This window comes from Drosophila montana, unplaced genomic scaffold (assembly GCF_035044405.1).
Source record: "Drosophila montana isolate Dmon_TW-CO22-7 unplaced genomic scaffold, ASM3504440v1 contig_3469_1, whole genome shotgun sequence".
NCBI lineage: Eukaryota > Metazoa > Arthropoda > Insecta > Diptera > Drosophilidae > Drosophila > Drosophila montana.
In genome coordinates, this window is record NW_026998350.1 from 243641 (window position 1) to 259375 (window position 15735).

Below are 15735 nucleotides of genomic sequence, written 5' to 3' on the forward strand. Positions count from 1 at the left end.
TAAATTCATACATCAGTGAAAAATTCAGTTTCCCAGCCTGCACGGTGTGTGGATTAGAAGAAACACTCTTATATATTTATACATCAGTTAGAGATTCAGCTTTCATCAATCAATCAATCAGTCAGTCGGAAGAGACTATTGCTTTAAACTTAGTTTAAAACTTAGCATTCTAGCATTTAAGGTCCTGTCCGTGAATCATCAATCAATCAATCAACCAATCAATTATTCTGTAAGTCAACAGAAACCATTTTAAATATTTTAATGAAGCGAATCATTAGTTATATGTTCAACTATTCGAAAAGTACTTAATTACAAGCTGATAAACTACGCAAATGTCGCAATTGCAATTGTCTAAAGACTCATAAATAGTTTAAGTTTAATGATAGTTTGTGCCTGTTTCAAACAGTTTGCTAACTGCAAGTTTTAGGGCCTGCCCATTTGCATAAGAAACTAGCTAGCCTCTGTAGCCAATAACACGCGCACTCCGCACTTCCCTCTCTTTAGCCTGGTCAGCACACACAGCACAACAACAAGCTCCACGCACGCGCACACACACACATATAGACATACAGACAAACTTTAGCTAATAGCAGGGTTTGATTTAATCTTGTACACTTACACGATTACAAATTGATTGTGCATAATTCAAGCGGATACAATTATCATCGCCTTTCAATTAAGTATGCCTCATGCAATGTCTAAATGTAAAATGGTTTAATTGTTGCTGAACATGCATATTGTATCTTACTTTACGTACTTTACAGAATGTACAAAAGTTAATGTTCGAATCGGGCAAAATATCGGTAAGTTGGCCACAAAAAGCCAGCCAATAATGTAGAACAAGAGATTAATCGATAAATCACTGACTTAGCTAAACATTTATCGATTTGCCAAAGCCAATGCTCGATATGAAATATACGCCTTGTAGTCACGCTTTGTTAGGCTCAAGCTCAGGCTCATCATGTTATAAATTTGCGTTACTTTACAACACTTAAGTATGCACAGCTCATAAGTGCAGTGTTGAGTAGTGATATATATATTAATATACATTTAGTTATACGAAAATGTTGCTACTTTTGAGGCCTTGAATTATAAGAACTCAATTTGTAAGCTTGGACCAGGGCTGCAAGCCGATTTGAAAACTAAAGTAAAGTTAAATGGAGAAAGTATTGATAAAAATTCCATAGCTGATATACAATTGGTAGAAAAAATGTATCCCTGAAACCTTTGGCTTGGGTTTTGCAGCCCTGGCTTATGAACACACACCGATTTTTGAAGCAGTTACACAAAACAAATATTGAAAGCGTTAAATGCACCCATTATCAAATCCCGCCCACAATATAAAAGCTTGATACAAAATCCCAAAATCTCAAAACTCATGTTCATTTAAAAACACACTTAATTGAATTTGTAGGGTATATCTAGACACAAATACCCTTCAAATTCCATATAAATATACTCGCACATATTCACACATTACGTATACGCATCGTATGCCCATTTTCAATTGCTTTTGCTGCTGGACTATTTTTTTGCTAATGTTTCCGTTTTGTGTTGATGCCTAACTGTTTTTCTAACTCTGTAGTTGCAACAATACTAATAGATATCCCTGCTATAAACTATATACTAATTGTTATGTTTCGCGTCGCGTGTAGACGACATTCGGACGCACCACAATGACCACATCCCAGGAGCTGGATCGGGCGCAGGAGCGCGCGGACAAGGCTGCCGCCGAGCTGCGACGCACTCAGGCCGAGCTGAGAGTGACACAGGTACAGTTAATCGATCACAAATCCCATAAGCGCTACCTATATACATATACTATATACACATATCTATATATATATAAACATATTCGTATCTATATCTGTACGCACACGAGTATCTGTGTGTGCTCTATTAGCTAGTTGTCTGAAAATGTTCTCGCAAAAAGTGCAAGCCAATTTTCATGTCTATGTGTGCGTGTGCTACAACAACAACAACAACAACAAAAACTTGTTAATAATACTTTGCATTGGCTTCGATTCATGTATGAATACTCTATACAATCTATATACTCTATACTTTCCACTGCTACAAGGCAAACACTTTCTGAAATAAGCAACACATTCAGCAATAAAAACAGCAACAACTACTGCGACACACACACATACGCACACCCACACTCACACTCACATAACCACACTTTTGCACCTGCAAATCAAAACACTTTCGTGTGCATTTTATATGCAAACATTTTTAAAAAAAATTCAAGACTTGCCAAACTTGAAAATAGTCCAAAATTTAAAGCAAAATTGTTTCTAGACATTGTTTAGAACTTTTTATAAAGTTCTGCTTTTTTTTAAATAAATTTATTTAAAGCAGAAAACTTTTAAAATAACATTTAACAATTCTGTATATTTCTTTTTTTTTTAAAAAAAGTTCAAAAATAAATATATTTGTAAGAAAGCTAGGAATAATTTTGAAAATATCGCTAAAGTTTTTACTGCTTTTACTTAGCTTTAACGTAAAAGAAAACCAGATACAATCATAGTTACCTATAAATATATTTGCGTTGCCTTAAAGTTGTTAAATAATGTATACTAAAACCCAAACTCTATCTAAACCGTTGTGCTTACATTCATTTTCTATAGGGCGAAACTGACAAACGTTTTGTGAGTAAATGCTTAAAAAACAAAAAAAAACCAACAAACACAAACAAACAAAGATACTCGTACAAGTTTTAAGTAACAAACAAACAGAAACTAAAACATTTGACAACAAAAGAAATCAATATTAAAAAAAAATTAATTAATTATCATCTATCTGTTTGTCACATGTTTTACTTACTGTACAATACTATATATATATATATATACTTGCATTGCCTAACATACTAACTAACCCACATAAATATATACTTAACACATTTATATTTGAAAAACAACATTTGTTCCACCATGTATAAATCGCTTTGAGTCCATGTCAAATCATCTCTCTCATCGTTTGGATATGAAACATTTGAGTGTTGAGTGCGTCTCCTGCATGAGTTGTGTGTATTGTCGCAGGTCTCCAATGGAACATTAAAACCATCCAAAAAACCACACATAACCTCACAAAAAATAACCCCCTAAGAGCATTCAGTGTGTACCCAAAAATATAAATTCTTTAAGATAGTCAGATAAAGGAATTGTAGCTCTGGCGCTGAGTTTAGGTTTAATTTAATAGAGAATACGATATTCTCTACACTCTATATAAAAGTCTTTATATATATTTTAATTAGCACTGGAATCGATCTGTGCCTTCTGAAATTTACCAATCTTAAGACTGAGATAAGAATATAATTTAGTATAGTAAAAAGGTCTGAAGTTAACTTAAGCTTTTCAGCTCATCAGTTCACAAGCGTGAACTAAACTTTAACTTCCTATAATTTAGTGTCAGGTTTCTTTTCACTTTCAGATATTAGCTAGATTAATTTAATATAAAACCTTATTCTCATATCACTAGCAATAGCTTTTAGCTTTGATATTATATTCTAAGGGCTCAAACAAAAGACCTCTTCTTCGCATTTCAAATCTCTCGCGCATTAAATTGACAATCTTAAGTACAAAGTGCAAGCAAGTACATCAGGAATTGCCCAAGAGCTTTAATCCAGGAAACTGTAGTATAAACACTGCCTCACACACACACGCACACATATGCACACTCTCACACACACACACACATAAACAACGACAACATCTCAGGTTATACTCGAAGCCATTTTGCAACGTGACTTTGACAGCAGTTTTCGTAGCGAGCTGCGGGAAAGTTGCAAAACTTGCGCTTGACTTAGTTAAGCTGTTAATTAAGCGTATACACACACACACACACACACAGGCAACACACTCTCACACACACACACACTTTGCCCGATAGTCTTAACCTTAATGCTCATAGCTTTACTTCTTCACACACACACACACATACTTATTCCGTTTTGCACCCGAGCGCCACCTATCGTTTGCTTAAAACAGCCTCATTGCCTGCTCTCTCTGCCTTTCTCTCTCTCTCTCTCTTTCGATAAGCCTTTGTGCCCATTTGTCATGTGTCATCCACTGTCTATTGTGAATTCGCTTTGTGCTCAGCCTCGCAGCATATGAATCGCTCGTTTTAGACGCTGTTATCGTAATCGTAATCGTAATCGTATTTGTTATCGTAATTATTATAAGTACTCGTACTTGTTGTTTACCTTTGTTTTGTGTCTGACAATCGATCAGTCAACCAGTCAGTCAGTAAACCAGTCAACCAGTCAGTCAGTCATTCATTTAAGAACCATCCTCACATGCTGCCTGTAAATAATATCCGTTATCCACATCCAATTTACCCCCCGTCCGTCACATTAACTCGATAACGATAACAAAACAACCCCCAACGATAATGTGCAGTCGGACGCGGAGCGCGCACGCGAAGAAGCCGCCGCCCTGCAGGAGAAATTGGAGAAGAGCCAGGGCGAAGTGTACCGGCTGAAGGCGAAGCTGGAGAACGCCCAGGGCGAGCAGGAGAGTCTGCGCCAGGAGCTGGAGAAGGCGCAGAGCGGCGTCTCGCGTATACACGCCGATCGCGATCGGGTAGGCAAACACTTTCAGCTAGTCCATAGCCCGTTCCACTCAAATCACCCCAATCCTACGATAGGCGTTCGCCGAGGTGGAGAAGATCAAGGAGGAAATGGAGCGCACGCAGGCAACGCTGGGCAAGGCGCAGCTGCAGCACGAGAAGCTGCAAAACACGCTGGACAAGGCACAGAACGAGGTCGATCATCTGCAGGATAAACTAGACAAGGCCGGCACCGAGAATCGACGTCTCGTGCTCGAAAAGGAGAAGCTCACCTATGACTACGATAATCTCCAATCGCAGCTGGACAAGGCGCTCGGCCAGGCGGCGCGCATGCAGAAGGAACGCGAAACTCTTACACTGGATACGGATCGCATACGCGAGAAGCTTGAGAAGACGCAGGTATGGGATGCCCCCAAGGTGCCACAACACACACATATACGCACACCAAAGCAGACACACACACACACACACATGCGACACACACGTCACAGACGCCGAGCCATGCAACACGCGTAGATCTTGTTACCTAACCTGTGCCTAAACGTTGTCTATGAAATGTTACTGTAATGTGTTGTAAATACCTCAATCCAAATACTCAACTAACACAATAATCCTCCCTTCCTTCCTCACCAACCAACTGTACATAGCTAAATATATGTATCTTGGCATTTACGGGAAGAGGCTTATCTCATAATATTCAAAACATCATCAAAAAACTCAGATAATATAATATACAAACGGGTATACCCTGGCCTTGCCCGTGGTACGCATACCATTTTCATAAGAATTTCGACTAAAAATTTGGTTGCCAGATTTAAATGCCACATTGATTGAGAGGCTAAACCATGAACAAAGAGCCAAACCTCGTGAAAATCGGACGAGATTTGACCGAGTTATGGGGGTGGGAAATTTTGACCTCTGTCCATATACGATATTTGAGGGTACCATTTTCACATGAATTTCGACTAAAAATTTGGTTGCCAGATTTAAATGCCAAATTGATTGAGAGGCTAAAACATGAACAAAGAGCCAAACCTCGTGAAAATCGGACGAGATTTGACCGAGTTATGGGGGTGGGAAATTTTTACCTCTGTCTATATATGTACGATATTTGAGGGTACCATTTTCACATGAATTTCGACTAAAAATTTGGTTGCCAGATTTAAATGCCAAATTGATTGAGAGGCTAAAACATGAACAAAGAGCCAAACCTCGTGAAAATCGGACGAGATTTGACCGAGTTATGGGGGTGGGAAATTTTGACCTGTCTATATACGATATTTGAGGGTACCATTTTCACATGAATTTCGACTAAAAATTTGGTTGCCAGACTTAAATGCCACATTGATTCAGGGGCTAAACCATGAACAAAGAAACAAACCTCGTGAAAATCGGACGAGATTTGATCGAGTTATGGGGGTGGGAAATTTTGACCTCTGTCTATATACGATATTTGAGGGTACCGTTTTCACATGAATTTCGACTAAAAATTTGGTTGCCAGACTTAAATGCCACATTGATTGAGGGGCTAAACCATGAACAAAGAAACAAACCTCGTGAAAATCGGACGAGATTTGACCGAGTTATGGGGGTGGGACATTTTGACCTGTCTAAATACGATATTGGAGGGTACCATTTTCACATGAATTTCGACTAAAAATTTGGTTGCCAGATTTAAATGCCAAATTGATTGAGAGGCGAAAACATGAAAAAAGAGCCAAACCTCGTGAAAATCGGACGAGATTTGACCGAGTTATGGGGGAGGGAAATTTTGACCTCTGTCTATATATGTACGATATTTGAGGGTACCATTTTGACATGAATTGCGACTAAAAATTTGGTTGCCAGATTTAAATGCCAAATTGATTGAGAGGCTAAACCATGAACAAAGAAACAAACTTCGTAAAAATCGGACGAGATTTGACCGAGTTATGGGGGAGGGAAATTTTGACCTCTGTCTATACACGATATTTGAGGGTACCATTTTCACATGAACTTCGACTAAAAATTTGGTTGCCAGACTTAAATGCCAAATTGATTGAGAGGCTAAACCGTGAACAAAGAAACAAACCTCGTGAAAATCGGACGAGATTTGACCGAGTTATGGGGGTGGGAAGTTTTGACCTCTGTCTATATACGATATTTGAGGGTACCATTTTCACATGAATTTCGACTAAAAATTTGGTTGCCAGATTTAAATGCCAAATTGATTGAGAGGCTAAAACATGAACAAAGAGCCAAACCTCGTGAAAATCGGACGAGATTTGACCGAGTTATGGAGTTGGGAAATTTTGACCTCTGTCTATATACGATATTTGAGGATACCATTTTCACATGAATTTCGACTAAAAATTTGGTTGCCAGATTTAAATGCCAAATTGATTGAGAGGCTAAACCGTGAACAAAGAAACAAACTTCGTAAAAATCGGACGAGATTTGACCGAGTTATGGGGGTGGGAAATTTTGACCTCTGTCTATATAGGATAATAGCTGTTATACCTGGGATACCTCGTTACGTAACGCTTATCACGTAATGGGTGTTACGTAACACGTAACAGACGTTACGTGTCACGTGACAGGAGTAACGTAACGCGTATTGCATAACAGGCGTTATGTAACGTGTATTCCGTAACAGGTATTACGACAAGCATATAACGTAACATGTGTTACGTCACGTAACAGGTTTTACGTAATGTGTGTCACATATCGTGCTTCACATAACAGAAGGTACGTAACGCATGTTACGTAACGCATATCACGTAACGTGTGTCACGCAACATAAGTCAAATAACGTATAAGCCTGAGAGAAGAACTGAATTACACTTGACTCTGCAAAAAAAGGATTATTCCATCTTCTTTGCTTGACAGTGAAGCCCCGTAAATGCCCATATACCATATAGAACATACTAAACACCATTTGCGATGTATCATACATAAATATATATACACATACTATATATATATATATCCTAAATGTACTGCATATCGTATATACGTATCTATCTTTCAACTATCTGCTATGTATGTATGTAACACCAACACTTTGAATACACCCATGAATACACTCAATAAAAAAAAAAACAGATGCAGCTAGCGCGCATACAAAAGGAAAGGGATCAGTTCTCCGATGAACTGGAAACGCTCAAGGAGCGCTCGGAATCCTCCCAGACGCTGCTCATGAAGGCCGCACGAGATCGTGAGGCGATGCAAACCGATCTGGAAGTACTTAAAGAGCGCTATGAGAAATCGCATGCCATACAGCAGAAACTGCAGGTAATTTGAACCCAGAAACACACAGAAAAAAGCAAGGTACAAAACAATTGGCTCTATATAATACATATATTTAACACTAATCGCAACTAATCAAAAACGCATGAGAAACTGAGAACTACCAGTGAATTGGCTGTTTGTAAATTTGTAGCTTCCTTGAACACTGCTTGGCCCAGCTGAATCTCCCGATCCGATCTAGATATAATTTAAACCTTGATCAAACTTCTTTTGCTCTTGCAGATGGAGCGCGATGATGCTGTCACCGAGGTGGAAATACTCAAGGAGAAACTGGACAAGGCTCTGTATGCCAGCCAGAAGCTCATCGACGAGAAGGACACCTCCAACAAGGAGTTCGAGAAGATGCTGGAGAAGTACGATCGTGCTCAAAACGAGATCTATCGCCTGCAGTCGCGCTGCGATACCGCTGAGGCGGATCGCGCCCGACTCGAGGTGGAGGCCGAACGTTCCGGTTTGGCCGCCTCCAAAGCGCGCGAGGATCTGCGCAAGCTGCAGGACGAAAGCACACGGCTGCAGGAGGCCTGCGATCGTGCCGCCCTGCAGCTCAGTCGCGCCAAGGAGTGCGAGGATAATGCGCGCGCCGAACTGGAGCACAATCGGGATCGGTTCGACAAGATGCAAACGGACATACGACGCGCCCAGGGCGAAAAGGAGCACTTCCAATCGGAGCTGGAGCGCGTCACCTACGAGCTGGAGCGCGCCCATGCGGCACAGACCAAAGCGGCCGCCAGCGTGGAGGCCGCCAAGGAGGAGGCAGCCCACTATGCCGTCGAGCTGGAGAAGCTGCGCGAGCGCTTCGAGAAGAATCAGGTGGAGCTGCGCAAGCTGCAGGACACAGACACCTTTGGACGTGAGACGCGTCGCCTCAAGGAGGAGAACGAACGGTTGCGCGAGAAGCTGGACAAGACGCTCATGGAGCTGGAGACGATACGCGGCAAGTCGCAGTACGAGTCGGAATCCTTTGAGAAATACAAGGACAAGTATGAGAAGATCGAGACCGAAATACAGAACATGGAGACGAAGCTGCACGAGACCAGTCTGCAGCTCGAGCTGTCCAAGGGCGAGGTCGCTAAATTGCTGGCCAACCAGGACAAACAGCGCAGCGAGCTGGAGCGTGCCCACATTGAGCGAGAGAAGGCGCGGGACAAGCACGAGAAACTGCTGAAGGAGGTCGATCGTTTGCGCCTGCAACAGTCCTCGGTGAGCCCCGGCGAGCCGGTGCGCTCGTCCGCCGCGATCTCTGCGGGCGAGCGACAGGAGATCGATCGGCTGCGTGATCGCCTCGAGAAGGCGCTGCAGTCGCGCGATGCTACCGAACTGGAGGCCGGTCGCTTGGCCAAGGAACTGGAGAAGGCACAAATGCATTTGGCCAAACAGCAGGAGAATACCGAGTCCACGCGCATCGAATTCGAGCGCATGGGCGCCGAGCTTGGACGCCTGCACGATCGTCTCGAGAAATCCGAATCGGAAAAGGAAAGTCTGCGACAAGGCAGTCGCGGCGCCGGTGCCGGTGCCGCTGGCGGCGCCCATCCACAGCTGGAGAAGCACGTCCAAAAGCTGGAGAACGATGTCAAACAGCTGGCCATGGAGCGCGAACAGCTTGTGCTGCAGCTGGAAAAGAGTCAGGAGATACTGATGAACTTCCAGAAGGAGCTGCAAAACGCCGAACAGGAATTGCAAAAGACGCGCGAGGAGAATCGCAAGCTGCGCAACGGCCAGCCCGTTGCACCAGCCGCACCCGCCGAAATTCAGGCCATGCAAAAAGAGATCCAAACGCTGCAGCAGAAGCTGCAGGAATCGGAGCGCGCCCTGGCAGCGGCGGGACCACAACAACAGCAGGCAGCGGCAGCTGCAGCGGGCGCCAGTCGCGAGGAGATCGAACAATGGCGCAAGGTTATCGAGCAGGAGAAGAATCGCGCCGACATGGCCGACAAGGCTGCCCAGGAGATGCACAAGCGCATACAGGTGAGTGTACAGCCGGAAGACCTGAATAGAAAAACCCAACTACAACTCATTTGCCCATTTGCCCACTTGCCAGCTGATGGACCAACACATCAAGGATCAGCACGCCCAGATGCAAAAGATGCAGCAGCAGATGACGCAACAGCAGCAGCAGGCGGCGCAGCAGGCGCAGCAGCAGCAGCAAACGGCGGCAGCCAGCGGCGGCGTCGATGCCAAGGAGCTTGAAAAGGTCAAAGTTGAACTGCAGGCGGCCTGCACGGAGCGGGATCGCTTCCAGCAGCAGCTGGAGCTATTGGTGCAGGAGCTCGAAAAGAGCCAGGTAAGCACAAAATAAAATAATCCAGTATGTGTGTACCCATTGGGAATAGTTTAAGAAAAAGTGGGGTATATTGGTTGTGAGTAGAGAAGTGTGAAAGAAGGAAAGAAGCATGTATTTATTCGCGATCCGCATCAACAGCCCAGTCGAGCTAAACTGTGTGTATAAACGCGTAAATTAAATTGCAGTAAAGCTTATTTTAAATTATCAATAAGTCTATGATATCGATAAGAATCGATAATCACATTAAAGCTATCGGAAATTATTGTATTAGAAGAACTTAGAAGCTCCAAATGAATGTGGTAAGCCGGTATGCTTATACTAATACTCTACTATTTCACCTTTCATCATATTTCACCTCTCACCATACTTCACCAAAAAAAATGACTGAAAAAATAACTAATTTTATGTTATACACCCTTGCATACATTTGCATTCCATATCTAAACGAAGATACACATAGTACATAACTGTCAGCATTTTACTGAAAAAATTTAATTATTGCCAAAAAAAGCGGGCAGAATTAAAAACTAATATTAATAATGTTGAAAAAAAAAGAAAAATATCTAAACACTGAAAAAAATAAACATAAAAATCGAACAAAAAGCTCCGAAGTTATTCGCAAATGCATTTTTCACAATGCGAAACTGCGTAAAGAAGTAAAAGAAGTAGAAGAGGAAGCACAGTTGCAGCTCGCGTCGTGCGGTTGTATGTGTGTATGTGGGTGTGTATGTGTTAGTGTGTACCATGCAGGGCTTGATACAGGGCTGTTAGTCTGTTTTCAACACGACTTATCATGTTTATTTTTACACCCCTCCCCCCTTCCCCCTTGCAGCTGTCCAATCAGGAGCAGGCGAAGCAGCTGCAGACGGCGCAGCAGCAGGTGCAGCAGCTGCAACAGCAAATACAACAGCTGCAGCAGCAAATGCAGCAGCTGCAGCAGGCGGGCAGCGCGGGCGCCGCGGCAACAGACGTGCAGCGGCAGCAACTGGAGCAGCAGCAGAAGCAGCTGGAGGAGGTGCGCAGACAGATCGACAACCAGGCGAAGGCCACCGAAGGCGAGCGCAAGATAATCGACGAGCAGCGCAAACAGATCGAGGCCAAGCGCAAGGATATCGAGGACAAGGAAAAGAAAATGGCCGAGTTCGATGTGCAGCTGCGCAAGCGAAAGGAGCAAATGGATCAGCTGGAAAAGTCGTTGCAGACACAGGGCGGCGGCGCAGCGGCCGCCGGCGAGCTCAACAAAAAGCTAATGGACACGCAGCGGCAGCTCGAGGCGTAAGTAAAAGCGTAAACAGGGCATCAACTTACCCGACAATAATTATTTTATAATTTACACACTTAACACTTGCACTTTAACACATAAACACAATTTTAACTCTTAATTTTTCGCGAATTTGGAGCACGATGCGCCATTTTCAACGGTGTGACCGAACTGCGATTCTTTTATAATGCCTTGGCAGCTGTTGACATTAGCATAAGCACAACATATATCGAACATCGATAGCTAGACTGAACATAACATGATCATAACATAACATGCCAATGCAATGTTAATGCTCATTACATTTGGCTTATAATGCCACGGCTGTTGCTGACACTAGCATAAGCATCAACATACAACGAACATTGACAACTAGACTTAACATAACATGATCATAACATAACATACCTAATGCAATTTTAAGCTCGCTGCTTACACTCGTATACTCATTATGTTTTGTCTTATATTTTCTGACATCAGATACCAGGCAATGTTAAGCTCGCTGCTTACACTCTTATACTGATCATATTTCGTCTTATATTTTCTGACCTTGCAGCTGCGTCAAGGAACTGCAAAACACAAAAGAGGAGCACAAGAAGGCGGCAACCGAAACGGAGCGCCTGCTGCAATTGGTACAAATGTCACAGGAGGAGCAAAATGCCAAAGAGAAGACCATTATGGATTTGCAACAGTGAGTATAAGATACAGGTAAACAGGTGAACAAACTAATCACTCTTATACCCTCGCAGAGCCTTAAAGATCGCTCAAGCCAAAGTCAAACAAGCACAAACACAACAGCAGCAGCAGCAGGATGTAAGTTAACATTTATTGTCTTATACGCTCTGTTAAACTTCAACTCTTGCTGTTTATTTTGCAGGCTGGACCCGCTGGCTTCTTGAAGAGCTTCTTCTAAATCGAAAGCGTATAAGTACTTGTGTCGCCCGCAAGTATAAGTACAAGCCTAACACAACAAATAACAGCACTGTCTACTATTTTGTATACTACCGATTACCGATATACCGACTATGCAGTATTTCTTCTACTACTATGTACCACACACACACACACACGTGAACACACACACACACACACACATTTGTAAATGACATATGTAAATGCAAGCAAATTATTTGATATTTATTATATTGTAATTAGGTTGCCGCTATACTCAAATTATGAATGCATTTATCTAAATGTCAGATCGGTTCGTAAAGCGTAATTTGTAACTCTCTCCATTTCGAACTTCAACTTAACCTAAACTTAAACTCTCCCTCTCAATCGATTTCGACCCCCTCTCTCCCACACTCTCACTCCCTCTCTCTCTCTCTCTCTCTCTGTCTCTTTTGCTCTCGCTGTCTAGTTAACTGTTGATCTTCGAATTTCACCGACTTATACGCTGTAAAGTAGACTACACTTTCCCGGCACCGGCTCGAATTGTACTCGAATTGAGCTTACACGACATCCGATACCCTGTAAATGATCAATTTTATACATTTTTTCAAAGTTCTTACAAAATATTTTCAATTTTTCAAGTTGTGTAAACTCAAATTTGAGTTGGTTTTTTCTCGGCACAGCTCTGTCCGCACGATCCTTAGTTTTGCATACGGCGCGAATGTGATTCACAAAAGCAAAAAAAAAAGAAAAGCGAAACAAATGAATAAATAAAAATAATTATTAAATATACATGCATAAATACTACGTATAAATTGTTAGGCAACGTATCGTATAATTATGAAAAGTACATATATACATATATATATATATATATATGTATTTGTAGCTAACGATGTGCTAGCCTCTGTTATAGTTAGTTAAAAACTGAACAAATGCAAAATCACAAAACACATGCAAAACATAATTTATATATATATACATACTATATATATATATCACACACTGTACATACAGCATCTATCGTACGATCTGAGTACGAATACGAATAAAGAGTAGAGCAATAAATTTATATATAACCCATGATACGATTATATGACGATATAAATATATATATAAATATATATATATGAATATATATATATGTGTATAAAATATTTAGCCGTGTACCAAAGCGAAAAATGCAAGAAACTATTACCAGAAATATGCCTAAAAACTCAAATTTCAAATTCAAATAAAATACAACTAAAACTTCATTAAATTGGAACTCTATTTTAATTAGTTCAAATATACATGGCATCTATCGTACATAGAGATTAAATAAAATACATATACAAGAATATCCCTAATCAAAGCATCTAGTTCAATTTATACTCCCGACTCCAGACTCAGCTCCTTGCTTTGAGATGAATCGATTCGGAAGTCGAATAAAGGGAATACCCCTAATATTGACTATCAAACTCCCGCCCCAACACTCTACACTTCAGAGTCAGCTCCCTGCTTCAATCTCTTGCTGTGAATGAGCTTTGAGATGAATCGATTCGGATGTAGAATAAAGGGAATACCCCTAATGTACACTGTAAAATTCCCGTCTCACACTTCAGACTCCACACTCAGCTCCCCGCTTCAATCTCTTGCTGTGAATGAGCTTTGAGATGAATCGATTCGGATATAGAATAAAGGGAATACCCCTAATGTACACTGTAAAATTCCCTCCTATATACTCCCCACTCCAGACTCTAAGCAAAGCTCCTTTCTGCTTAATTCTCTTGCTGTGAATGAGCTTTGAGATGAATCGATTCGCAAGTAAACTATGGGGAATACCCCTAATGTTCACTGTCAAACTCCCGACTACAAAATCCACACTCAGCTCCCCGCTTCAATCTCTTGCTGTGAATGAGCTTTGAGATGAATCGATTCGGCAATAGTAATGAAGGGAATACCCCTAATGTACACTGTCAAATTTTGCTTTTTTATTTAGAAGAGTTTAGATAAAAGCAAATGGTGTTATTGTTATCATACATATGCATACATACATTTATATATATACTAGCATATACATACAGTATATATATATATACATATATTTACATATATACAATTAATATCGTCTAGCGAAATATATATATATATAAAATTATTAGCTTTGTTTCCACATTTTGTATTCTTTCAAACAAGGATTATTAACACTGCCAATGTTTCCATACAAATTAAATATGTTTATTTCATTGAAGAAGAAGAAAATCCAATAAAAGTCAAAGAATTCGGTTTGAATTGAACTTAATCAAAATAAAATACAACATTAGCGGTACTCCCATCACGCATAGACACACACAAAAAAAACAACAAAGCATTCTAAATTAAGATTCTATTGCTGCACTTTTGTTCATTAGCGGAATACCCCTGTGCTAATCATTTGACAACGCCCAAGACATTCAGAATAAACAAACAATCATATCATACAACTAAATATATATATATATATCAATAACAACATGACTAAGCGTTAATGCACATCCCACACACTCGCAATAGTTATCGATAACAAATCGATAGACAAACGCAAACCCAAAAAAGGCAATTTCTTTTTTATACTTAGAACAAATCAAAGCAAAGCGAAAAAAAGTGCTCATGAAATCAACACTCGATTATAATTTACACAATCGATAAATCGATAACATATTTAAATCAAGCAATTTACACTTTCTGCATTATTTCAAACAGAAGAAGCTGGCAAAACGATGTTTTAAATTTTTGTATCGATATCGTTATTGTTATCGTTATCGATATCGTTATCGATAACATTGTCAGTCAGTGAAAAATATCGCAATACTCACATATTAAGTTAATTATATATATATATACATACAGATATATATGCTGTTTATCGTTAGTTGAGGCAATGCTATCGAATAAACATATTCGATAGACATTCGCTTTGTGTGTACATAACTAAGGGCCCCCAAAAAAGTTCCTAAACTAGGAACGACGGGTAAAGCGCAGTTAAACGAGTTGCAAGTCAAGTAAATTTAATACACTTTTTTGCGGTAAACATTGTCCAACAGCCGGGCAAATGTGTACATAAACATATATCTATATAAATTAGAGGTCAAAGGTTAAGGCATAACACAAGATGTATTATATATGACAAGCTATATGATATACCCTACAGTTAGCTCTATATGGCATATACTTAGCATCGATACTTGCATAAAACTACTAAGTAAGTACACTGAGAAAAACACGGACACAGTTGAATCAAGCAATTAAGGACAAATCAACAAAATCGTTGGGACACATCAACAGTTGCTCTCAAACTGCGAATACACAACGTTGACAATATTTGACAGGCACACACACACACACACACACACACACAGACACACAGACACATTGTCGTCTATATTAAATATTAAATTTCTGTTGAAAGCCAACATAT

General features: G+C 40.6%; 1 protein-coding gene across 15 annotated transcripts in view; it reads left to right on the top strand.

Annotated features, from left to right (window-relative positions):
- Positions 1-13113, top strand: part of brp (bruchpilot) — a 47605-nt gene extending 34492 nt beyond the window's left edge. For 4 of the 15 annotated variants that reach the window (XM_064691846.1, XM_064691848.1, XM_064691855.1 and 1 more), the window contains 12 exons: positions 765-803; positions 1656-1772; positions 2634-2654; positions 4407-4589; positions 4654-4974; positions 7660-7848; positions 8086-9828; positions 9902-10144; positions 10977-11419; positions 11962-12096; positions 12155-12218; positions 12283-13113. In XM_064691846.1, coding sequence (XP_064547916.1) covers positions 765-803; positions 1656-1772; positions 2634-2654; positions 4407-4589; positions 4654-4974; positions 7660-7848; positions 8086-9828; positions 9902-10144; positions 10977-11419; positions 11962-12096; positions 12155-12218; positions 12283-12318 — 3534 coding nt within the window. In that variant the 3' untranslated portion in view covers positions 12319-13113. The remainder of the gene's footprint in view (positions 1-764; positions 804-1655; positions 1773-2633; positions 2655-4406; positions 4590-4653; positions 4975-7659; positions 7849-8085; positions 9829-9901; positions 10145-10976; positions 11420-11961; positions 12097-12154; positions 12219-12282) is intronic. The other 11 variants (XM_064691862.1, XM_064691852.1, XM_064691847.1 and 8 more) reach the window with 5 other exon arrangements.
- The last annotated feature ends 2622 nt before the right edge of the window (positions 13114-15735 follow it).